The 25204-nt window shown below is 43.7% G+C and overlaps 1 protein-coding gene across 1 annotated transcript; it reads left to right on the forward strand.

Annotated features, from left to right (window-relative positions):
* The first annotated feature begins 428 nt into the window (after nucleotides 1-428).
* On the forward strand, nucleotides 429-24864 carry LOC104074560 (potassium voltage-gated channel subfamily G member 2). The gene is made up of 2 exons (XM_009574718.1): nucleotides 429-1242; nucleotides 23940-24864. The coding sequence occupies exons 1-2, from the start codon at nucleotides 487-489 to the stop codon at nucleotides 24750-24752; spliced, it is 1569 nt and encodes a 522-aa protein (XP_009573013.1). The 5' UTR covers nucleotides 429-486; the 3' UTR covers nucleotides 24753-24864.
* Nucleotides 24865-25204: the final 340 nt, after the last annotated feature.

The raw sequence follows: 25204 nt of genomic DNA on the forward strand, positions 1-25204 counted from the left end.
TAATCGAAACATTATGTATGTGGGCCAAAATAATCAAAAAACCATTTGCAACTAAGTTTCTTTATTAAGATGCTAAAATGTAAATTGCCATTTATCCAGAAGACCCATTTTCCCTTCCAGTATCCATTGATGTCCAGGATATAGCTCGAACCTCTAGAAAAGAAATTTCTGAAAATGATAATACACTGGTTTTGTTTCCATTCATTCACTGACTAAACCCTGTAGAAGTATCAACATGGCTTCTGACCTTATTGCAGTTTAAGTTCTTTGCCCAAGCAACTATCAAGCAAAGATAGTCCTAAAATAATAGGGGAAAAATAATGCCATGGAGAAAAGTTTCTTGGGATTGAGACAATAGGATTGTTTTTCATGTAGCAACATCCTGATTTTATTGTAGTTTTAAAATTCTGTTTTACAGATTGACTCTCCAGCCAAACTCCAGATGCTTTTGTTTGAGTAGTCTCGACCTCCCTATGGGCTCAACAAATGTATCACAAAATGGCATTGCTCACTGGGAATGCAGATCCTGAATTCAGCTCCTACTCCTTCAATAACTTGGAAAACCTGTGTGAAGTGCAAACCAAGAAAGGATTCTTCTACAAAAAGGCCAAACTTCTGCACCCTGGGGAAGACTTGTGCTGCTTAGCCCACCTGGATGACCGGACCAGGTTTGTGATCATCAACGTAGGTGGTATTAAATACAAAGTTCCATGGACCACCTTGGAGAACTGCCCCTTGACCAGGCTTGGGAAGCTAAAATCTTGCAACAATTATGATGAGATCATGAACATCTGCGATGATTATGATGTTAGCTGCAATGAATTTTTTTTTGACCGTAATCCTAGTGCCTTCAGGACGATCATGACTTTCCTGACAGCTGGGAAGCTGAGGCTTCTCAGAGAGATGTGCGCTCTTTCTTTTCAGGAGGAGCTTGTGTACTGGGGGATAGAAGAGGACCACCTGGAGTGGTGCTGTAAAAAGAGATTGCAACAGAAAGAGGAGGAGGCAGCTGAGGCCAGGCTGTATGAAGGGGAGATGGTATTTAGTGAAACTACACAATGTGCCTTCCAGGACAATAGCCGATTGAGTTTGTGCATGCGAAAGCTCAGGGATATGGTGGAGAACCCCCACTCAGGGATCCCAGGAAAGATCTTTGCTTGTATTTCAATCTCTTTTGTTGCCATCACCGCAGTCAGCCTCTGCATCAGCACCATGCCAGATGTCAGAGAAGAAGAAGATCGGGTGAGTGCAGCTTTTCTCAGAGTAAAGCGTGTTTTGCATTGTTGTCTCCTCAGGGAAGGTGACGGGCAAAGTCACTCCAGTAATCATGCAGGTACTGCATTCAGTATTTATGACGTGGATGGCTGGCTGGGGTAGAGCACAGAAAGCATTATGTCACTTAATACTGAGGGAAGATTGGGCTGAACTCTACCTTGTCAGCACAGCTTTGCCAGTTCACACCAGCAGGCAGCTTTACCCAACAGGTTTGTTTTCTGACATCTTTAACCAGATGAGAAACTAGCTATTGTGGGTATAAAAATCAGCCTTGCTTGAGGTTTAGTGTTTTGAAGCTAGGTTAAGAGCTAACAGATCAGTCTTCCTTAAAGGTACTTTAACATACCACTTTGAATGAACTCTCAGTACCCCACTGTAAAAAACACGTCTAAAATACTTTGATGCTATAGGTGAGCTAAAGGCCAGGAAAGCTGAGGCAGCAATTTAACAGCAGAAACAAAGCAAATGTCCCAATTTTCAGACGTGCTTAGTATTCTCAAGTGTAAGCTCTGGATGCTTCATGCCCTTGAAAAAGTCTTACAGGTATTTTGTTAATTCTTTAGTTCAACAAATTTCCTAAGGGTTTAGTCCCCTATTCGTGCAAGCAGTTCAGTTTCCTAGGATTAGCTGTGTGTAGGCCAATGAGAGCTCATCTGAAGATCAGTAGAGGAGGACATTTCACGTTTTCATTAAATATGTGCTGAAAAGCAACCTAAAGGGCTTGGGGGGTGGGGACTTTTCGAAGAGTTCACGGCCTCTTTAGTTTTACTCAAATCCAAGCTTGACACTAAACGCTTGGGCTTATTTTCCAGCCCCGTGGTCATTAAACGTGATTGTGAACTTCAGCTGCTAGGAGAGAACTTCACCCCGTCAAGTTCTGCCTCTCAGCTGAAGGCTGAGCTCTCCTGCAAGCAGAACCCTTCCTGTGTGCCGTCACCCGGGTGCTGAATGGCCCATCGCTCACTGCCACTAGCAGAGAAGAGCGTGGTCATTACCCGACAGGAGGCATTTACTGTTTTGTGGCGTTGAAAGTAAAAAGCGTGCTGATGGAAAATGGGTCCAGCAACTCCAGAGAGACCCCTGCGTTTGACTGAGTACCTCATGTGCAGTTAAACCCACCCTTTGCTTGCGAGGTATGCTCAGGTTAGATACCAGCTGAGTTGTTTGGTCTGGAATCAGACTCATTGAGTAGCAGCCAGGAAAAAAGTCAAAAAGTTTGGTATGGTTTTTGATATTTGATTTATTATAAGATTTTTGTTTTAAAGGCTTTTTATTATCTAAAATTTGAGGATAGTAGTACTGGGTACTAGTTAAAACTATATTGTCCTAATAATTTAAAAAAAAGATCATTTCCAAAATACATGCCTTTTGCTGTAATTAACCAACAGTGCTCCAGTATGCTGGAATTTTAAGCACAAGGGATATTTTACTGTTGAAAACTGAGATGTATTTAGTGTTTAGATGTTCCTGGGTTTAAGTGAGAGCTGAACAATTGCTTTCAGAATTACCAGAGTTTAGGCACATTGTATTTTTACTAGTGATCTGAACATAAATAGGGACTCATAATAATAGGCTAGTAATATTTGTTGGGTGGAGCAGGGTAATAGGATAGAGCAAGCATATGAGAGAAGCCTGGATTTCTTGGTAAGCTGAGTGTTTTAAAAGGAGCATATTTTCATAGTCAAATGCAAAATTGTACAATAAAGATGAATGCAGACTTGCTCTTGCAAAAGCAAAGAGTCTGATTCCCAAAACGAGACTATAAGTAGGATTTAGGGTACAAGCAACTGAATGTAAGTTCCTATTGCAGCATAAACTCAGAAGGGTTAACGTGATCCTTGAATATCTAAGCTGGGGGGTAGTGATTAGAAGCTGGAAGATGATTTTGTGCCTGTGTGCGGCATTGGTGAGACTGACACTAGAATACTGCAGTCAATTCTCACGTTCATATTTTTAAATGGTGTTTTGAAAAATTGGAGAGGGTGAAAAAACCTATAAATTATAGACACCTGGAGAAAATGCCATACAATAAGAAACTTGAACATTCCAGTTTATTTAGATTATCGAAAGGAAGGTGAGTGCATTAAGCAAATAAGTGTTTTTTATGGGGGGAGGAGAACTGTATCATCTAAAAGACCTTTAAATTAAGCAGGGAGAGGATGCATGGTTAAAGGCTGAATCCTGATAAATTCATACGGGAAACTAGGTGCCAATATTTAATACCAAGGTGATTAATTACCGGGGCAGACTAGGAAGAGAACTAGCGGATTTTGTATTTTTTGATGGTTTTCGGTTCAAAGCTCAATGCCCTTCTGGAAGGTAGCCTTCAGCTAAACACACTCTGCTTCAGTCAAAAGTAAATTACTGATTTCAGTTCAGGTCACAAAGGTGAAATGCTTGCAGTACAGAGGAGATCAGAATAAATGATCTGACGTTTTTCTGTGCCCTTAAATTCTAAAAGCACAGAGCTCCTGCAAATAGGCTTTGTTCTGCCCTTTGCACAGGGAAGGTCTGTGGACAGAGTGGAAATGGTTATTTTGTTTGAGACAAAGGTGGTTCTCTAGCACAGGGAACAGGTGGAGGATCACTTCGTACATAGCTTAGTTCATCCCCAACGTTCCTCGCCTGCTACTGAATCAGTGCAGGTCAACGCTCTGTTTGAGTTGTAATTCGTCATGCCAGGAGTCATACTCAGTGACTGATTTTGGTCCTGCACAAATGAATGTAAATACCCATGCAGATCTTTTCAGCCTCAGTAAGGCTGGGCAAGGAGTCAGGCATCTGCCCACGTGGGATTGCTGATAGGATCAGAGACCTAGGTTGCAAACTCCTTGCGTGTCATCTGTACGTGGCTTAGCAAGCCGATGCAGCTCATCAAATAACAGGTGTGGAGGAAAGTGAGCTTATGTGAATTCAAATTCATGTTAATCATCCTGAGCTGTATCCCTAGTACCTAGTTTAAAATTTGTGCCCAGGGATAGCTCTTTGGTCTGGTTTTGCAGTCTCCTAACAAGCAGAAAATGTATGTGCATCTCTCCTGGCGAAGGAACAAATAAACAATAAATATTATTTCAAGGACGCACCGTACTCGGTGTGTACATTTTCCAGGCTGTCTGGCTGGCATTACTGCTGTTAGGGTTCCGTGTCAGAGCTGTCGTAGGTACTCTGGCTAATAAGCAGTGGTCTTTTCCTTGAGCTGGCGTTTTCCAGAAAACAAAAACTTTATGTGCCACCCATCTGTCCTGTTACTGCTGCAGGGAAAGGGAAAGAAACCAATCATGAAAAAAAAACATGCTAGAGAGCAATTTTTCATACGCCAGTCCTTTAATGTCATCCGAATGGACCAGCTGTTACACTGTTACAGTGATATTCTGCAGAGGTGTAAGTGACCTCACACTGATGTCAGCATGGGACCTTAAAAGTTAGAAGTAATTACCAAATGGGTGAGGAAATTCTTTTAGGTGCCTGCCTATCTCTTTTAAAATACAGAAGAAGAATCAATCATACATTTTTGTTAACTTTACTAACTGCTCCAGATGTTCTAGATGACAGTGGCAATCCCTGGTGGTTTAGCAAGAGTGGGAAGGATGGTGTTCCCATGTACCGTAGCTGTCTTGTTCTTACTAATGGTTACCCTGACTCATCTTGAGCGTTACTCTTTTTTGGAAGTAGTATCATGTATGTCAGATGCTGCGCAATTATGAATAAAGCTAACAGAATCAGATCCTAAGCTACTTTTTACTTACCAAACTAGGACATATATTTTATCTTCTCAATTTTTTTTCTCACTTAGTTTTTATTTACTGATTAAATTAAATAAAAAGCACCAATCCAGTAATGCGCATAATAGCTGCTTCTGGAAATTTCAGGAAAGGGACACTTCAAATGTATAAATGTATGTGAAGAGAGTCAGGTTCATCCATGTAAAGTAACAAAGCAATAATTAATTTTTGATTTCAAAATTAAATCTCAGAATGGGAGATTTCTATGCAAGATCTAGATTTAATGGTGGAAAGTCCCCTCTAAGGCAAAATACTATTGAGACAAAATCATAGCAGGAGCCCTCAGGCACTGAATTCTTTCAAGACCACCACAAAAAATATCACTGAGACATAAAAATAGCCAGAGGCATAGAATATCCTTAAGGTAGTTTAGGCATATGATACCTTTAAGTGGGCTTCTCAACTCTTTAAGCAAATGGCAGGTATGGAGTGATTCAAGGAAAGCAGCTAATGCATCACAGCAGTCTTAAACCAGTTGGGGATACATTACAGCAAAAGCTTTAACAACACGGTAAGAACTGAACAAGCAAAAGACGTTGAGAGATTCAACTGAAAGCCAGATGGTCATCACACTAGACTGTTCATTTCTTTCTTGGTGAAAACAGAAATGACGGCCATTTCTATCTGAAGAAGAAAGCTGCTTTCTTTTGTTAGACAGTCTTCCTCACCACAGAAAAAAGGTGGTGAACTCAGAGATTAACATCAAGCATTTTGTCCTGATTCACAAAAGCATTTATAGGCCTGAATCCCACTGAGCTGAATCATTTGTAGTACCGCAGTGTAAAACAGGAGAAAAAGATCAGAGGCTGCTTCCTTCTTCACCGTGCTTTCTAACGTATTGGGAAAAGCTAGTCTAATTAAAGATGCTGTGATAGGAAGTTACAGTTCAATAACCTTCAGCTGAAGAACATTACAACAGAGAGACTCATAAATAATGAAGTTAATAATAGCTCATAAAGAAGCCTGAAACTATTTAACCTTCTAAGCTTAATTTACACACTGTGCTTCAACTTTCATATTGGTGAGGATGAGGAATAAATAAATTGTGAATGTGTGTTTTAAACAATCTTGTGACTAAAGATTTCATTTCACAAAGGTACACACAGAAGTAATTTCAGACAAGGTTAAGAGAGTCTTCTATAATGATTCTCAACAGCTTTTCATAGACAAGCTTTTCATAGACAGCTTTTCATAGACAAGCTGTTGATGTAGGGGCTGGATGAGCAGTGAGGTCGCTTGAAAACTGGCTGAACGGCCAGGCCCAAAGGATGGTGAAGTGACACAAAGTGTAGTTGGAGGCCTGTAACTAGTGGTGTACCCCAGGGGTCCATACTGGGTCCAGTCCTGTTCAACATCTTCATTAGAGATCTGGAGGATGGAGCAGAGCGTACCCTCAGCAAGTTTGCTGATGACACAAACTTTGGACGAGTGACTGAGAGGCCAGAGAGACATGCTGCCATCCCAAACGACCTCGATAGGCTGGAGAAATTGGCTGACAGGAACCTCGGGAAGTTCAGCAAGGAGAAATGCAGAGTCCTGCACCTGGAGAGGAACAACCCCATGCACCAGTTCATGCTGGGGGCCACCCAGCTGGAAAGCAGCTTGGCAGAAAAGGACCTGGGGGTCCTGGTAGACACGAAGTTTACCATGAGCCAGCAACGTGCCCTTGCACAAAGAAGGCTACCAGTACCCTGGGCTGCGTTAGGCAATATGTTGCCGGCAGGCTGAGGGAGGTGCTCCTTCCCCTCTGCTCAGCACTGGTGAGGCCACCCCTGGAGTACTGTGTCCAGTTCTGGGCTCCCCAGTACAAGAGAGATATGGGCACACTGGAGAAAGTCCAGCGAAGGGCCACGAAGATGATGAAGGGACTGGAGCATCTCTCCTATGAGGAAGGTCTGAGAGAGCTGGGACTGTTTAGTCTGGAGAAGAGAAGGCTCTGGGGGGATCTCATCAGTGTGTTTAAATATCTGAAGGGAGAGTGCAAAGAGGGCAGAGCCAGGCTCTCTTCAGTGGTGCCCAGTGACAGGACCAGAGGCACAAACACAGGAGGTTCCTCTGAAAACAGGAAACACTTTTTCACTGTGAGGGTGGCCGAGCACTGGCACAGGTTGCCCAGAGTGGTTGTGGGGTCTCCATCCCTGGAGATACTCAAAAGCTGTCTGGACACGGTCCTAGTCAACTAGGTGGCCCCGTTTGAGCGGGTGGAGGGTGCTGGACCAGATGACCTCCAGAGGTCCCATCCAACCTCAACCATTCTGTGATTCTGTGGTTATAACTATTGATTTCTTTAGGTTTGTAATCTAAATAGGTAGCTAAATAGGAAGAAATGTAAGTATTCCGGGCCTCAGAGTGTCAGAAGTGCCAAACATTTCGTTGAATGAATGATACCATCTTGTCTCAAAACTCCTGCAGTTTGAGGTACTTCTGGGTGGGGAAAACTGTTGTTTTTACATTAAGTCATTTACTTACTTCAGTGGAAAGTAATGTAAAGGAGTAAAACAGTTGTTATTGTTGGTGCTTTCTATCCTAAGATGGCACTCTGCTTGAGATTCTGGAATGAAGCTTTTCATTGCTGGAGAACTTGTTTTTAGCACTTTCTCTCTTTTGTGACTGTTCAGCTGTTTTTCTGCATGTGATACTGAGGCATTCTTGATTTTAACTTAGAGCCACATGTTTATGTGATGCATAGATGGTTTGTTTTCATGAATGAAAGTCTTAATAAAATTGCAGCTTGTGTTTTTCCTTTCTTTGTGGAATAAACTGTTCTGGAAATTAGAACACAGTCAACATTAAACATGTATTTAAAAAAATCTCCCTGATGGTATTACAGATAACTATTTATAGTATATAGGCACCAAGGGTGACTTTTTATAAAAAGAATCTTGGGGAATTGGACTAACTAATTTCCCTGGGGATCATCTAAGAATTCGTTATACCATTCTCTCAGCGATGCTGTTTAAATGCAAAAACCATGAGCTGTAAGAATATCGCCGGCTATGGCATCTGAACTGATCTACTGATGTATTTGTCCCCTACATTGCTAGTTTGCATTTTGTGTTTGCTCCGGGCAGTTCAGGCCACAGCTGGCTGGAGGCCAGGGAAAGACCAAATGACTCGGTAACAATTGTCACCTGCCTTTTCTACAACATTGTGCACAAGGAAGTTCCTGTAGACATGAGATTCACGTTCACTTTCACATTCACATGCCCTTGCTTAAGGGATGTAGGACTCACAGCACTGCAGAGCTGTATTTTAACTAAAAGTGTTTCTTATTTTTTTCTTTCGTAAGCTTAAAGTAGGTTTTCTGCTCAGATGGTACTTAAATCAGAATGGTAACACACAGTCCAAATGACAAGCTTTGAGAGCATCCTTTACCCACAGCTTTAGTCATCAGCAATAAGCAAAAGTTTGCTTTGTTGTTCATGTGCTCCATCTGCCTCATGTAGTTTCATCACCTGTTCTATGTAGTCCTGCACTTAGATTGCGAATGCTTTGGGACAGAATGTCTTAAACATAATGTCTACAACCATCATCATAACAGAAATAAAAATTACATCTACGCTGCTGTTCAGGTACATGGGCACATTCCTCATGCCTCAGGCTGCGAGCTAGGTTTCTAAGCAAGGAAATTTTTTTTTTTCCATAAGTAAGACCAGCTTAGTTTATGCAAGATGCAATTACCGTATGATATCCTTAGAGTCCAAAACTGAGGAGTAACTGCAAAGTTCTGCAGTGCAAGTCTGAGTCATCACAGTGTAGTCTCCCAGCTCCTATCTGATGGTCAGAGAAATTTGCTGTGCATGTTGCCTTTCAGACAGCTCAGGTTTGTCTGAAAGCAGTTGAAAGTGATGAGGTTTGAAAGATAAAAGTGATGTTGCTTCTGTGGGTCACACACAGAGCTTTAAAATCAAGGAGTTGAGAACCTTTGCACTGCTCAATCTAAACCTTAAATGTTGAGTTGTGTGGGTTTTTTGAGTGGTGTGCATCTTTTATCTGACTGCCATGGCATTTGCAAATAGAAGACTAATGGCAAAATGTTCTTTGCAAATACCAAGAAGTGGCGATCATGTCCTTTGATCATTTTACTGGGAACTGTGCTTGTCTGTGAACCATCTGAACGATACAGTCCTTAATGTAAAAGAAATACATGTATTAATCTTTCTTTGTGCATCTGAATCTAAATCTTTCGTTTACTGGTTGTCCAAATCCAGCTGTTAGTGTTAGAGCATATCTCGGTATCAGTTTATTTTACTGAGTTCAGGATTGTTGTATTCACACACCAGGGAAACACATTGGTGCTGTGCGTCCTTGGCATCGCTGTTGCACAGCACCCTGCCCACTGCACCGGCTCTGCCCACCACTGCCCAGGACTCCAGCTGCCTGGAAACCCCCTGGTCAAGTAGCACACCACGCACCAGCTTTGCCAAGTCTTTTCAGGGATAGCCCTTCCTCTTTGCAAGGCTACCGTAAGGTGCTAATGAATAGGAAATGTTTGAAGGAATGATTGGTTATTCTTGATATTGGTTGTGCGGACAGAGTGCTGGATAACAAGTAGTTGTATTTAGTCATGACTACTTTTGGAGAGCTCTCTCCATTTCTTCTCCTTGGCTTTTGGCTCTTTTTCTCCTTGGCTCTTCTCTCTCTTGCTCCTCTTGGGGGAAAAAAAAATTTACTTTCTGCAGTCCTCCCTCCCCTGAAAAAAAAAATCCAGCCTTCCTGCTTGATTGAAGCTATTTAAACCTTAGCAGACATACCTAGTTGTTCTGTCATGGCAGCTCCTTCAAGAGAAGATAAAGGAAACATGGTCCCATTAAGAAAATCTTTCTCTGTTGTATCAGGAGGGTTAGGAGAAATGTATTTTCTTTCACTACGAGTTGCCTCTAGATTGGGGGGTGGGGACATGGCGCCATGGAGTAGGTTTGCACAGAGTCCCACAGTGAGCCTGCAGACCCTCTGCTCAAAATTCCCCATCTCAGCAAAGTTACCTCCTGAGCCGTTCATGCCATGGCTCTTACCAACTTTGGGTCTCACTGCAGCGTCTTTTCCCGTGTTCTTTCCCCAAAGAAGATTTTGAGGATAGTAGGTCGCAACATAGGCGTTGGGAACCACCTGAGAATCTATGCAGTGTTTTAGGCTTAGAAGTAAAAAAATGGAGAGAGTATTTCTCTGCACTGTTAGCTTAGGGATGAGGCAAGAGTTGGATAAGATATAATTCCTGTTGACTTGTTAATAACTTTGTGCTGTGCTAATGAACTCTTTCAGTCTACAGGATATCTTCTCATGAATAAATACCAGGTCTTCCTTTAAATATTGTATAAATATGCTGCAATATAACATTAGTGATAAATAATTAAACAGCTAAGACTTTTCCATAAAAGCACTGGTAACTTTGTCATGTTGTTAACTGGTTTATGTTTGGTGCAATGTGGCTCACCCAGCAAAATATGCTCCATATTTAATTTCTTTTAATATTTCTCTGGTTCCACTCCCATAACTATCTATACCTACCGGTGGGTTTATTCTCCTAGTTTCCAGGTAAATCATCCAGGGAGTCTCTGAAGCAATCTCATGATACTAGTTGCTTGGCCTCCAGTGATGTTTGTAAACTTACTACAGCTACTCAGTATAGCCTGCTCTGTAATATCCTGAGGGTACAGCATAGCTTTACTCCATAGATTCCTCCACTGCCTTTTGCAAGAGAGCTTGTGCTGTATGGGCTTATTAAGTACTGCCCTAGTGTTCTGAAAGAGAGAAAACTTTCATTTATTTGTAACAAAAATATCATCTGGAAATTTCATCTCAGAGTTCCAGAACATGTTGCTATCAATTCTGAGGTTTGGAATGAAAGAAAGCAACCAGATCTACGTTTGGCTAGACCTCATATAGCTAGGCTGAGGTAATGAGCTGATTCATGTGTACAGCACTTAGAAAAATTGCATTAAATCATTTAACATTATAAATGCTTACATTTTCATTGCTTAAATTGTGGTGATGGAGATGAACTACAGAAGTTTTTTAAATTGGGTACTTTTTGCAATGTCCATGGAGAAAAAATCAGATAGGACAGTGGTATACAAATAAAATAAAAAAAAAGGTTAAAAATGTTTTTGCAATAGGTTTTTAACAAAGGCTTAAGAAAGGACCAGGAGAAAACTATAAGGTTGTTGGATTTTCTAAAGGTAAGCATGATATTAGTTCCAAGTAAAACCATGAAAAACATGGTACTGAGTGCAATCAGCAACATTTTTGAGGACAACAGCATAATTAATTCTAGTCTATGTAGAACACCACTTATTAGTCAAACTTAGTATAATTTCAATGAGGTTATAAAATTTTCTGAAAAAAATAACTTCTGATGTAGGTTCTTACACTTCTGTAAGATACTTGAATTAGTGCCACACAACAGCCTTCCTTAATAAAAATGGCATTTTTCAAAAACTTACCTCCCTTATTAAATGTTTAAAAAATTTCTCTTAGATCTCTAAGAAGTAGCAGAAAACTAACATGAGAAATCATCATCCAGTGACAGTTACGCAGAAAGGCACGCAAGTGTCTCTGGTGTTGGTCCAGAGCTACTTAGGTGTTTTGCGTCACTAGTCAGGGACTGGAAGTATATGGCCGAGTAAGCTGAACTGATTTGAACATGGGCAGGTAACTGCATGTTCATCAGCAGAGAGTGCAACCTCTAAGTGTAGAGAGCATAGAGAGCCCAGGACAAAAGACTCTTTTGGAAAGTGGGGACTCAGAAAGGGTTTAGAGACCCTGGTGAACTACTGGCTGTAGACGATTTCCCATCTGACATGCTAGTCAAGAGGCAAAGCATGAGGCTTGAGATACTGTGTCCAGACTGGTATCCATTAAGCAGGTAAGTTAAAAAAAAAAACCTGAAAATTCTGCCCTATAGTGAGACACTAAAAGAGGTTTTATGCAGTAAACAGCAGAATAAGAGAATGCCTGTGGACAACAGTGAACAATAACTGGAACCTGCGGCTAGGCAAACTCATGCTCTAAATAAGGCGTGTTACAGTGTGGTAATTAACAATGGAAACCATTTATCTAGAGATGCTTGAGTACATCTCACATAGTTTTTTAATACATTCTGTCGGTCCTTCTAAACATTACATTTCAGCTCGGATGAAACCACGCGTGTGATTCATGAGCCACTTGGTGAGATCCTCTGCTCTGCAGGGGATGAGCCCAAGAGCCCCGTCTGCCTGTACAGGGCGGTGAGCAATTGCCATCCCGTCCCTGACTCGCTCGTGCAGGAGCGCTGTCCCCCTTGTGCCAGAGGTCCCAGCAAGGATGCTGTACATCTGGGGCTTCCTTGGCCCGCGTGTATATTCAGACCTGAAGTCGTCAGTAGGATGAAATGAGCAGTGGCAGTTCATAATTGTGATTAAAGGCAAGGGCAGCCAGAAAACCTCAGAAGCTTTCTGAAGAGGAGTGACATGGCATGAGTCTGGCCCTGTGAAGGCAGGATCCTGACCAAGGTATCCTGTCCAGCGCTGACTGTGTCTGCGGGGGGTGCTACAGGGGCTGGGACATGTTACCGGCAGGGCTTGGTCCCGGTGTTAGCTGCTGTTCAGACTTGAGCTTGCAGGTCACTCAGGAGAAGGATGCCTCAGCCGGAACGGGCTGTTCACCAGGATACGTGCCAGCCCAGCCCTCTGGCCCTTCGCTGGCAGGGCCCTCGTACTCTCACCTTCCCACGCAGGCACACACACACACACACTCCCTTTCCCTCTGCTCCAGCTCTTTTTCTGAGCCTGGATACAAATAGGAAATACAGAGAATAGTGTGAAGGTCCCAGCCATCCAATACATCCTGCGCCGTGTTGGAAACTTGGCACACGCTGCACTGGGTAGAGACAAAACAAAAATTGCAGCACCCTCCTGAAAGATCCACCCACTGAGTGTCTGTGGGCAGAAGCTGTGGAGATTTTCTCCCAGTCCACAGCTAGTTGCCTTCGTACGCAGTAGAAATATTGGCTAATTTAAGGTAAGTCATGGTGTTCTTATATTCTGCACTGCTGTCACAGAAAACACCGTTACTGTTGCCTTGAGCAGAAAGACAGAATATGAGAGAGTGCAGGGTTTTGCAGTGGTCAGCTCCACCTGGCAAAAATTCATCCACTTCGCAAGTGCAGGAGTACAGCGTACAGCATTTCAGTGCAAGGGCAATGCGGTAGCAGACTGCCAGCTGCGACTGAGCCGCTACCAGCAGGAGAGCAAATCTACCCACAGGCTACACAGGCAAATCCTTCACTTGCTTTCAGATAATAGGATAAAGGGAAAGAAAAACCAGGCTTGGAAAAAAAATGTAAGAGGAAAAGTGTAAACTTGACTCTGTCCTCTTTTCCTCCAACAGAAAAAACAGACACCCCCAGCTTTTATAATAGGTTACAGGATTGCAGGAACCAGTAAAACTAGTGTGGGTCAGTAAAATAAAACCAGCAGTAAGTGGGAGGCAGGAGGAGGAGAAGAGCCTCTAAAACAGGGATTGAAAGAAGGGGAAAACTTGGGGAAATAAGAGCGAAAATACACTTTAAAATGCTGTTAAAAATCAGTTTTTCTTTTTAATACAATTAGAGAGAGAGAGAGCAAGAACAAGACAGATTCTTTTTTAGCGTGAGACAAACTGGAGGAGAAGAAGAGCAGACACTGGGTTTAGGAAGACCACAGTGCTAGACACTGTGTATCTGCATTTATCTATGAGCACAGCCAGGTGCCACCACAGCATCATCTTTTCCCAGGTGTTGGGTAGCTGTGAAAGCCTTGGGAATGCCACTGCTTTGTAACACAGCCCAGCCTCTCTTGGGCTGGTCCTTTCAGAGGGGAGTGTTGGGTCTAGGTGTTGCCATTCCCTGGGGACTCTATTCAAACTGCACGAAAGTGCCCTTGGCGAGAACACAGCCCCGCTCCGGTTCTTGCAGTGTTTTGATTTATGCTGCCACTTACGGGAGATAACCCCCATCTTTATTTTTGCAGTCCTGCTATGTTTATGAGAAGGAGGTGTGCTGTAAGTGCCAAGTGCCATTGCTCAAGTTTTTTCAAGCAAGAACTGAGTCTGTCTTGTTTTCAGAGCACTAGGATAGAAAACACAAGCTAGGATTATTCTCCAGAAATCAGGAGATTTGCTAATTTGCAAGGTTACTGGGTTTCTTCATGTAAAAGCTCAGGATCAAACATTTGCTTAGGTTTACAGAGAATGGATTTCTAAAAAAGCATTGTAGTTTCCAAGCCTCGGGGGATATGATGCCTCTGTCAGAGCTAGAAAAGAGAGTGGGCTGAGGAGGAAGCTTTCTAGTTCACGTGAAATCAGGGGGAGAGGGGGACACTTGTCAGCAAGGAGGCTTCTGCTATTTAATTATTCTCTTGGGTTTTTTTTATTTTCAATTTCAGTGAAAAAGTGGGCCAAACCCAAGAAAAACATTCTGGAAATCTGGAAATAGAAAATTCCAAGGTAATTTTTACTCAGAAACGCTAAGAACATCAGTGTTTCTAAAGTGAAGCTGTTCTTTGGAGGACACCATTGCTTGGTGAAATCATCATTCTTTTTTCGGCGTTACTGCCTCTGTCCATGGCAGTGACTCTGATAAACAAATCCTCTGCGCTGAGCAGCCCCCTGAGGTCAGGCTGTGCAGGTCGTGCCTGGTCTGAGCACGGCAGGCTGTGTGGACACACCTCCACCACTGTGTTGCCCGTGGGTGTTTCCCACAGAGCGGGTCTGTTGCAGGGCAAAGCTGCTAGAAAGCAAGCCATATGGGCAGTGGCCTGTGAAATCCTGCCTCAAATGCTGTGGGAGTTCATGAGTTTCAAGTATATCTTGTTCTCGTGGACCTGTGTCTTCTTGTGTAGCTGTTTGTCTTCAGACAATTTCCAAATGGCACTCAGATACTGTAAAATTGCCAAAGCAGACTCCAGTGTTTTGACTCAGAATATTTGTTCAAACAAACGGCAGTAAACCTATTCTTGTACATATAGGTTGTAATTCTCTATTATTTAGAGGCTACTTACGTCTTACACACATGCACAAGCGAAAGCTGTGGACAAGCCAGGTAGGGATCTCAGGGCCCGCGAGGCCCAGCTCCAGCAGCACCAAGCACATCATGTCCTTTGCTAGTTGAATGTTACAGGAAGGTAGGACTTGGAGGGGTCCTATGAGGTGAGTGCAGTCCCCTGTTGTCATGGGTACCACATCACACCACCATTTCCAGAAACTGAGAAGCTTCATCTTAAAAGGTCTCTGGCCTTTCCTGTTCTTGCAGGGGGGCTCTTTTGGAACCTCATGTGTCTTCTAGAGTCCAGATTCTGAAAGCTGGTGTAGCTATTTCTTCTCCTGCCAACACGTCCTTTCAATTAGTCATGGGTTCTCTTTGCAAATACCTAGTGCAAACTGAGCATGTTGGGTCCCTCTCCTTCCCGCTCCTACCTCACCTGCTGATTGCCGTTACTTAGCTGATGATGTTGCCCTCCCAGCCACACCTGAACAAAGTCAGCTGTTCTAGCATAACCAACCAGTGAGTTATCCTGTTTGACTTCGCGCTGGAGAGGATTAAGGAATGATCATATGTCCCATTCAGTGGGATGAGCTGGGGATTGTAAACAGATGAAGATAGCAGTACTTTCAGCACATCCAGACAGACCTGAATGAGAACATTTGACCATGCCATTAAACATGCTTCTCTTCATCCCCTTGATTTATTTATAGATAGCAAACATGTCTCTTCTCTGCCTTCATTTGATGATGGTAAAGAAGTCAAATGCAATTAATTGTCTGTTTTTAAGATAGGTTTTCCATTCCACTAGCCATCCAGGTAATCTTGGGTTACTCTCCCAACTCATTCCAGTTTGAATCATCCTTGTTGAACATGGGTGGTTCTTGAACAGATCAAATCCTTCGCTTATATATTGGGGCCTATCAGCAAGCTCCAAATACAAGTGTTGGTTGTTTCGCATGTGTGTATTTGGTAAGCAAGAAGGAATTGATGTCAAGGCTTGTTTCACGGGTGAAAACTGCAGGTAGCGAGGAGCTATGTGTACTCACTGTAGTGAAGCCGATTACAAACGTGAGAAAACCAAAGAAATACAAAGTGAAGGGAATACTAGCCCATGAGGAGGTCACTAGGCAGTGAGAATGCAACAGAGCCTTACGAAGTATCCTCAAAGAAAATGTTACCCAGGGTACATTGAGCCTCCTTAAGTTATAGTACAGCCCCTCTCTCCTGGTGTGTGATATGATCAGGCTGGGAGATAGTAGCAGATGGCTGCTGGAGCGCATACTGTTCCCTCAAGTTGCTCTCAGCCGCAGTCACAGAGTCTGAGGAGTTTTAAGATGTTAAATGTCTTTACATCCCGCCCAGTCTCTCCAGGTGAGGTACTGTGCTGTTTCCTGATAGGCATCTGAAAATCAGGCAGGTTGATTGTGTTCTGTTTCATAGGTATTTGTGGTCTGTTTTAGTTTTTATATGTTTCTTGCTTCTTGCAGATTTTAGGTTTTGGTTGCTTTCCATAAAGTAGAGCCAGATAACACTTCTTTCCCTCTAACAAATACTGTTGCTTTTGGAGAAGTGTGCGCTAAAAGTGGATGCAGGTGTGAGAAAAGCTGGTTGAGAAGACGATATTAATAAGAGGGCATTTTGTACATCTGTAGTGCTACTTACCTGCTTTCCATTCTTCCCAGCAACTCTACTGGGGCAAAAAGAAGCAGGACAGTGGACTGAAGAATATATCTGCATGTGGCAGGGTCAGTAAGTGAAGGAGGCAGGGAAACGGAGGACAGCCTCAGGTTCGCAACAACAGTCTTGCCTAGTAGGTAGGTGATCGAATCCCCTGTGCCTGTGTCGTTCTCCACAATTCAGATGTATATGCCAAATCCATGCAGTCAGACTACAGCTGTTAAGACATCTTATGGCATTCGCAGGGAAAAAGGTCACAGCTGAACAGGTCTCAGGGCTCAATATTTATGGCTTAGAAACCCAAGTCCTACCTACAGTATCTAATTTTGGTTGTGCAGTTTGGGGCTGAGATGGCCCGATGCAGCAGGCTGCTTGTGGGTTGGGCAGAGTAACTCGAGGAAACACAGCTGTGCAGCTCCTGCATCATGAGTGCCATCTGTGTCTCCCGCCTATGCAGTCTGCAGGGGTGGTCACAGGCTACCACAGTGCACGGGTGAACTCCTCAAGCACATGGTCTCTTCTTCCCTCCCATTGACTCCCAGACCCTTTTCTGAGCTTTCCATAAACTTCATAGTTGCATGTCAGAAGAGCATTTTGAGACAGAAATGCAAGGCACGTGCAGGTAGCTGTATCTCAGTAACCCCTTGGCTACATGCAGCTGATTAGCACGGCATGTAATTTTATAAGCTGATTAGACTCTGGCTGTGGATTTTAGCACACCCTGAAGTTACCTTCTAGCAGTTGCCATAGGCTTTTGGCATCTCCCTTGTTCCTGTCGGTGTTCCGTGTTTATTTGCAGCTTCACTGGCAGAATAAAAATGACGGGCTGAGAGGTTTTGAAAAGCGATTTGGGGCTGTGCTGTCTCGGGATCAAAGGAAATCCAGAGAGGTAAGTCTAAAGTAGGTATAGCTCCTGCCCACCTCCTTGCCCTTTCTCTTCAACAAAGACAAGTTGTACAGGAGCAATTGTACAAGAGCTATCTTGTGTCCATAATATGACTGCCGTTAGTGACAACCCTTCCCACTGAAGGCAAGGCTCTGGTTACCTTTTCTAGCAGCTGGGCTGAAGGTGAAGCATGAACTAAGCTCTAGTTGCCGATCAAAGTGTGTACAGCAAGAAGCAGAGGGCTCTTTCATGGCCCCTTGGCGACTTTAAAAACAGAAACCGTTACTTTGAATTCACAGCCAGCCAGCTTTGAGGACAGGCTGTGCAGTAGCTGAATCATCCTCGCTCAGGAGCACAAGAAATACTCGGAGCAGGCCGGCTGCAAGTTCAGCCTGACCCTAGCTTTGCTGAATTACAATCACCAAGTCTGTAGGTGGTCAGCGGCGAGGGGAGCGTGCCTGCGCCCGAGGGCAGGTGTGACGCTGTGACAGTGGGTCACATCGCAGGAGTCATGCACTCATCCTTACTGTGAAAACTGGCTGGATGCTTTCATCAGAAAAATCACTTTTCATCAGAAGATTGCTTTCATCAAGAAGTGCCAGCGTGAGCAAAATCTTCGGATTTTGTTGGGGAGGCACGTTTCTGGGAATGTTGCTGTTCTGCTGGAGTTTTTGTCAGGGAAGGCTTCTTCATTTCACAGCGATAGTTGGGACAAGAGAGGGCGGTGAGCCAGCACCCGGTGCTCCAGGCGCTCCCGCCGGCTGGGACAGAGCCAGGTGCTGGCTTCCACCCTGCCTGCTTCGCAGCAGGAGCTGGGTCTCTCCCGAGCCGGGCAAGTGCTCCAAGTGTTGGGCTGCAGAATAATTGGAAGTGGGGGGTTTGTCCTCTGAATGTCTCTGCAGACGTTCACTGAAACAGGTGGTTCAGCCTCAAGCCCAAATCCGAGGGGAACACCTTAAGCCGCTGGGCTGGGGACTGTCTTGCTTTCTGCAGCGCTGTGTCCAGGCTGTGGGCAGACCTTGTGTAGCACCCTCAGGGACTTTGTCTGCAGGTCCCTTAAATGCTCTGGTGCTGAGACCTTGGTTACATCAGAATTTCAAGTTCCACGTTTTTGTTAAAAAAGAGTTTGATCTGATGTGCACAGAGAAACACTTGAAATACATGACCCAAAAGGCTCAGGTAACAAGGGGCAAGTGGAAGAGAACAAAAATATCATTTTAGAAATGTCATGATTTTAAAGCTTATGTAAGTAGTTTTGTATGCAATGCCTCTCACGTTTGGGTTGGTTTTTTTTCTAACATATACATTTGACAGGGAGGGAAATCTTCACTACAGGGGCGAAGTGGGCAGCATTGAAACTTCTTCCTTGAAAGTACTGTGGAGCTGCTGACCATACAAAAATACATGTGCAAAGCAACAAAAGAACTGGGGCGGTTAGAGGTGATCTGGCTTTTGACATCTTCTAATGCCAGAGGGGGGAGATGGCGTCAAAGCCTGCAAGAATCTAGAGGAGGGTCAGAATTTCTTCTCAGGAGACCGGAGGACAAAGGCAGGGACAAGAAGTCACACAACACACAGTGGAGAATTTTTCTGAGGCACAGGACAGGGAAGTACCAGTGAAAGGGACCCTGCAAGCCAAACCAAAACGTTTCTGCAATTTTTAGACAGACCATACAGAGCAATGAGTACAGCTGGATTTGAACTCCAGTGACACCGGCATTTCTTTTTTGTAATTTGCCTTTTGCCAAAGAAACCTTTGGCAAAGAAAATGTTTCTCCTAAAGAAAGAAACTGCGGTTGGCATTTTGACAGCAAATTTCTATAAATCCTAGTGAAGGAGACTCACTTTAATTTGACTGCATAGAATTACTCACTGAGACCTTCCTTGGTTTCTTTTCCTGTGCCCTGAGTTGACATCAGTATATGGCCCCAAAATCCTGTGCAACTGCAGATATTTCCCCATTTTTGCACAGGAAAAAAAAATCTACTTGCTGTTTGAAAGAAACCCATATGCACACTTAAATAAACATACACATCTTGTAAAGAACAACTGTTTCCATATATTTTTATTATACCACTGCTTTTTGTAAGCAAAAGCCTAAGATATTATTTATTTAATGGCATGGTTATGTGCACATTAAAAAAAAAAGAATGTTAATCTTTTAATACTAGAGAAGTGCAATGGGGTTGTCCTTTGTGATTGCCATTCATGCTATTTTTGTTTAGACCTCTAAAAGACAAAAAGAAATCAAATTGTTGTGAAAACTAAAAAAAAAGTTTTCCAGTGGCCCAGTTTCATAAAGCTAGATATGAAAATGTAATCATAAAAATGTATCCATTAGATTACAAGATGATGAAATCTTTTTGCTTACAAAAAGTAAAAAGCAGTACGTAGTTGTTAATGTACATGTTTATGGCCATGAGTTGGTATAGCGTAATCTTTTTTGAGAACATAGAGATTTGATACAGACCTATTTTGGGCAGGATGCTATCTTATTCTGTTAAGACTTGTTTTTCTCTTATTCCAACGGCTGATTAATTCTTGATTGCTTTTTTCCATCTGTGTGTGTGTCTTTCTGTGCATTTTTGGTTTATTTTCTTGAATGGAAAAAAACCTCAAAACCCTAAGCAGAGTTACAGCAGCCGGTTGGACTCGAATACATAGTTAAAAGTTTTAGAAAGAGAAAAATTGCCTTTTTTTTTTTTTACAATGCTGTAATCAAGGGGAAAAAACTGCAAGAAAAAGTAGCTGCAGCTGAAGGAAGCGAAGCGCAAAGAGCCTGAAACACGTTTTTGCTGTTACTGTTTTTGATTTCATGTGAAGGTAACAATAGGTCATACCTAGATGATATTGAAACATGGTCCAGGGGACAGGAAGACATTTAATTAGTGGAAAAAAGGCCTCTGGCAGGTTAATTGACACACAGGTCTGTTTTCTAAAAGCCTGTTTAGACCCTCTTACCCTCAGGACAGCCTTCGGACAGAGCCTGGCTTGTTCAGATTGCAATAGGTTAATAACGATACTGCGAAAGACTAGCACTTTGCTGGAGATAATTATGCATTAGCTAAAAGAGGGGGTTGTTTCATCCCATTAAAAGGAACTCTATGTAGCAGAGCATTATCACTCCACTCTACTGAAGGTAAACATTTCGGCATTCACAACGTTAGCTGTCAGCTGTGGACAGTGGGAAGAGTGGAGAAAAGCCAGAGCCCACCATCAGCTCTGGATGGAGTACGTTTCAGCTCTTCATTACAGTGATGGGCAAAGATGCCAGCTTGGTTCTTCTGTGTTGGATGACCCGAGCTTCAGATACTGCCAAGCCTCTCGTGCTCAGCTGAGCGAAGGTTGCCAGGCTGCTCCTGCCCTTCCATTTTTTATATAGTTCTGCAGGAAGATGGGAGACATAAATAGCAAAGCTGTAGGTTTGTGAATCTACACAGGATAAGCACGTCAGAGTGTGGGAGGGCAGACAGAGTCTTCCGAAAGTCATCTCCAGTGGTAGTCCGTTAATGAGGAACAATTTTCACTCCTGTTTGCTCCCACACCAAAACTCATACACAGAAGGACTTTGGAGAGTTTCCTTTCCTTTCCTCTCCAAATAGAGAGCGCTGGGGGAATTCAGTGCCAAATCAGCTATTACACGCCTTAATGTCTTTGTAGGTCTATTCCAAGGCTAAATTCTCCGTAGGCTTCACTGACTTTCCTTAAACTTTTCGTGGCATGAAAATTATATACATGCACATCAGAATCCAGAACGCTTCCTGCCAGATAGGTCTCTTAAGGCAAGCTACATCTTAGTTTCTGTACATGGTGGTCCAAGTAGTGATGTGCCTTTCAGAGAAAGCAAATTTGCACATTGGGGTTTTTTCTTTCTTGCCGTTACTGCTTCTTTGCTCAAGCCATAGCTATTCTTCTATGGGTTGTCTTCCTAACATCTCAGCCTGATCCTTTTGTGCATGTGCAAGTGTAATATCAGGAGCTGCAAATCACCTGCAGCCGTTGCCCTTAAGTGTGAGAGATGCCCAGGCAGCAGGGCTCTGGGACAGTATCTGTCTGACGGCTGGTTTCTTGGTAAAAAGGTGAGAAGTTACAGTGGCACAGGCAGAGTCCTTCCACTGACTTTGTGAACTTTGGCTCTGGCCCACGAGCCAGATTTGTGCGGTGGTGTGAAAGCATCTTGGTTCTGTATCTGATGGGAAAACCTGACAGCTTAATTATGCTGTGATAGGAGCAAAGCCCCTAAAAACCAAAATGTTTTGTCCTATGTGTTATGATTGTGACAAAAATACTTACTTATGACCAAATTAGCTCAGTGAGGCAGATATAAATTAAGCTCCTTCTAGTCTTCACACCTATCAAAATTAGGAGGTTAAAGACAAGCTATATCTGAGCTACTACACTATTAAAAAAAGATTATCCTACCTCCCTGCAATATGCTTAAAATCTTGACAGCAATTTCAGTGGGACAAGTAATTTTTCTCTCCATATCAGCATGACCCCTTGGGAAACAGTGGGTGGTACATCATATGCCAATTGAAAGTGGAATATAAAAAAAATCTATAAATACAAGGCACTGCAACCCTTCATCACGTTTAATACAAGAACCATAAATGCTGGCTCTGAGGATTCCTTTTCACATTTTTTTTCCTATTGACATCTCTTTAGTCATTGTCTCAATTCCTTCTTAAGTGTGAAATGGGGAGGGTGCCTCGGCATTTTGGTTATCATACTGAGGTAACACAAGGCTTTATACTGAATGCGATGACCGCTGGCAGTGCAGCAGCCCTGAAATATGTATCCAGTCACTCCCCGACGTTTTAGGGAATGCTGTAGTTAGCGAAGAGGGCAAAAAGTCTTATCACTCCTTTGCTGTTTTCTTTCACAACAGGGAAAACACTGTGCATAAACACTTGGAGAGGGATGAAATTAGGATGTGGTGCTGTGCAGTAAAAATTTCCTCGGCTCTGCCTAGCAAAAGGCACCTGTGGTGAGCATGTGGGCAGAACTGTTTATAGATGTGCCAGGTTCTCAGCTTCTCCAGTGGTGAAATGGAGACTAGCGTGACACGGCCTCACCACTCTTGAGTGATATTTTATTGCTATAGTTTAGCATAGGCGAGCAAAATGAGGTTTTACATTGGTACCTAATACCTGTTGCATCCAGAGGCAGTCACACTCCCCACGGACATGGATGGACTCCTACATGCTTACAAGAGTTTTCATGAACTGTTCAGAGTCAAACTGGCTCACCGAATAAATATACACTTCCCTTAAATAAATACATACTTGCCTTCCGCTCATAGCCCCCAGAGCATTAACACTTTTATATGAGCATTTACAGAGGAAACAGCACTAGCCCTATAATTGTCCACATCAAAATCTGTTTATTTAGAGAAGCTGATTATTATTCAGCTGGAGTTACTAACAGTGATGTAGCAGAGAATTACCATAGTATTTGTGCTGTTGAATTAACAATCAAAGAGCAGCCATCACCAGCAGTATTGTTTATTGCTGTTCCAATGCACCAAGACTGTCTTGTTTACAGGCATCGTAACTGAAGAACCAGAGTTCTCTTTATTTTCCACTAAGTGAGCCTGCCGCGAAGAGCACCTCTTCCAGTGCCTCAGAAAGCTTGGGGAGGGCATCGTGGTCATTAGTTGTTACAGATGACATAATTAAAAATGCTTATCTCTCCGGACCCTCCCTCTATTCTTGTGGTACGTTTTCTTTCAGAAACACCTACGTTTATCAGTACTTTATATAAGCTTTTGACTATAGGGCTAGTATGTTAATAAATGTTCACTGGAATATAAAACATATTCTATATTCTGTGAATAATAGATTATAGATGCCTCCAAGCACGTAACATAAAATGCTGTAGGTGTTTAGGAGCCATTTATAAGCAATTTATTATTGGTCAGGAAGGGAGGGATGGATCACCCATTTATTAAAATCCGTGAATCCTGTACTAATCTTTTCTAAAGGGTGTTTAAGGGCTTGGTTAGAAATGAGGTGTGAGCCTTGCCTTTCAGCAGTGGTCTGTCTGGCCAACAGCTGGTACCATCACACCAAATGCTTGGCAGCCTCCGGATACTCCTGAGCATCGTTGACCTGTCCTGTGGCCAAACAGGTAGCTAGTAGCTCTGATTTTAGTTATCTGTTCCAGCTGCAATGATGAGTTTACTTTCGTACCTTGCAATTCATATCAATTTCACGTGGTGCTTTCCTTTAAGAACTGCCACTCTCTGTTTCTTTGGTTCACTCCCTGGCTAAATCTTTTTCTTCCCCCTTTCTGTGTTTCCTGCTCCTCTTCTCCCCAGGGTGAATGCTCACGGAAGTGCTATGACATCTTTGTGCTGGAGACGGTGTGCGTGGCATGGTTTTCGTTTGAGTTCCTGCTGCGATCCATCCAGGCAGAGAACAAGTGTGCTTTCCTGAAAACCCCGCTCAACATCATCGACATCCTGGCCATCTTGCCTTTCTATATCTCTCTCATTGTGGGCATGGTCTCCACGAAAAACAGCAGCAAGCCCGGTGGGGGAGCTGGGAACAAGTACCTGGAACGAGTGGGCCTGGTGCTGCGCTTCCTGCGGGCTCTGCGCATCCTGTACGTGATGAGGTTGGCACGGCACTCGCTGGGGCTGCAGACGCTGGGGCTCACCGTGCGCCGGTGCACCAGGGAGTTCGGGCTCCTCCTGCTCTTCCTTTGCGTCGCCATGGCCCTCTTCTCGCCGCTGGTGTACTTGGCTGAGAGCGAACTGGGAGCCAAGCAAGAATTCACAAGTGTCCCCACCAGTTACTGGTGGGCTGTGATCTCCATGACAACTGTTGGCTACGGGGACATGGTGCCTCGTAGCATCCCCGGACAGGTGGTAGCCCTGAGCAGTATCTTGAGTGGGATTTTGCTGATGGCTTTCCCAGTCACGTCCATCTTTCATACCTTTTCCCGATCCTACAGCGAGCTGAAGGAGCAGCAGCAACGAGCAGCGAGCAGGCAGATGCGCCAGCTAGAAGAGAGCACCAAACTCCCAGGTGGTGACAGTACACAGGGGCTCGGTGTCACAGTCCCACCAGATGCTGCTGGGCAGGAGGCTCAGCCCGCAGTGGACCAGGAAGCCAAGAGAAGTTGTTGATTCTGAACAGCTGGAGACATATGTTCGCAGCACAAGAAGCAGTGGACAAGGGGGGTCAGTTCTGCAAGAAGAACCTCCTGAACTGCGTAAGTGAGGGGCAGACACAAACAAGGTTGTCTCTAAAGACCAACTTTTGATCTTAAGGGCCCTCTGAAAAGTGCCCCTAGAAACTCTACCAAGTACAGCTCTGCTCCATCGCTTTTCTTAGGGCTTTTCTTTTCCATTGAACAAGTATTTTTGGCAGCCCCCAAGGAGCAGCCGTTGAACGTAGCCAGCCAGGAGAACGTAGCGTGAAGCACAGCCTTTGTTGGGGTGCCATTCGGCGGAGCGGCCAGCGTGCTGCCTCCTCTCTGCTCGGTGACTCCATGTGCGAGGGGCTGAACAAGGGGCTCCCCGTGCTGCCGCACCCCACGCACAGGGGGTTTGTTTCAGCAGCTCCGCTGAGGAACACA

This window comes from Fulmarus glacialis, unplaced genomic scaffold (genome assembly GCF_000690835.1).
Source record: "Fulmarus glacialis isolate BGI_N327 unplaced genomic scaffold, ASM69083v1 scaffold13473, whole genome shotgun sequence".
In the NCBI taxonomy this organism is placed as follows: Eukaryota; Metazoa; Chordata; class Aves; order Procellariiformes; family Procellariidae; genus Fulmarus; species Fulmarus glacialis.

What these genes read in the sequence shown, in the direction of transcription:
- LOC104074560 (XM_009574718.1), top strand. Translation starts at nt 487, where the DNA reads ATGTATCACAAAATGGCATTGCTCACTGGGAATGCAGATCCTGAATTC. An exon ending in TCAGAGAAGAAGAAGATCGG is followed by an intron (nt 1,243 to 23,939) that starts GTGAGTGCAGCT and finishes TCTTCTCCCCAG; the next exon opens with GGTGAATGCTCACGGAAGTG.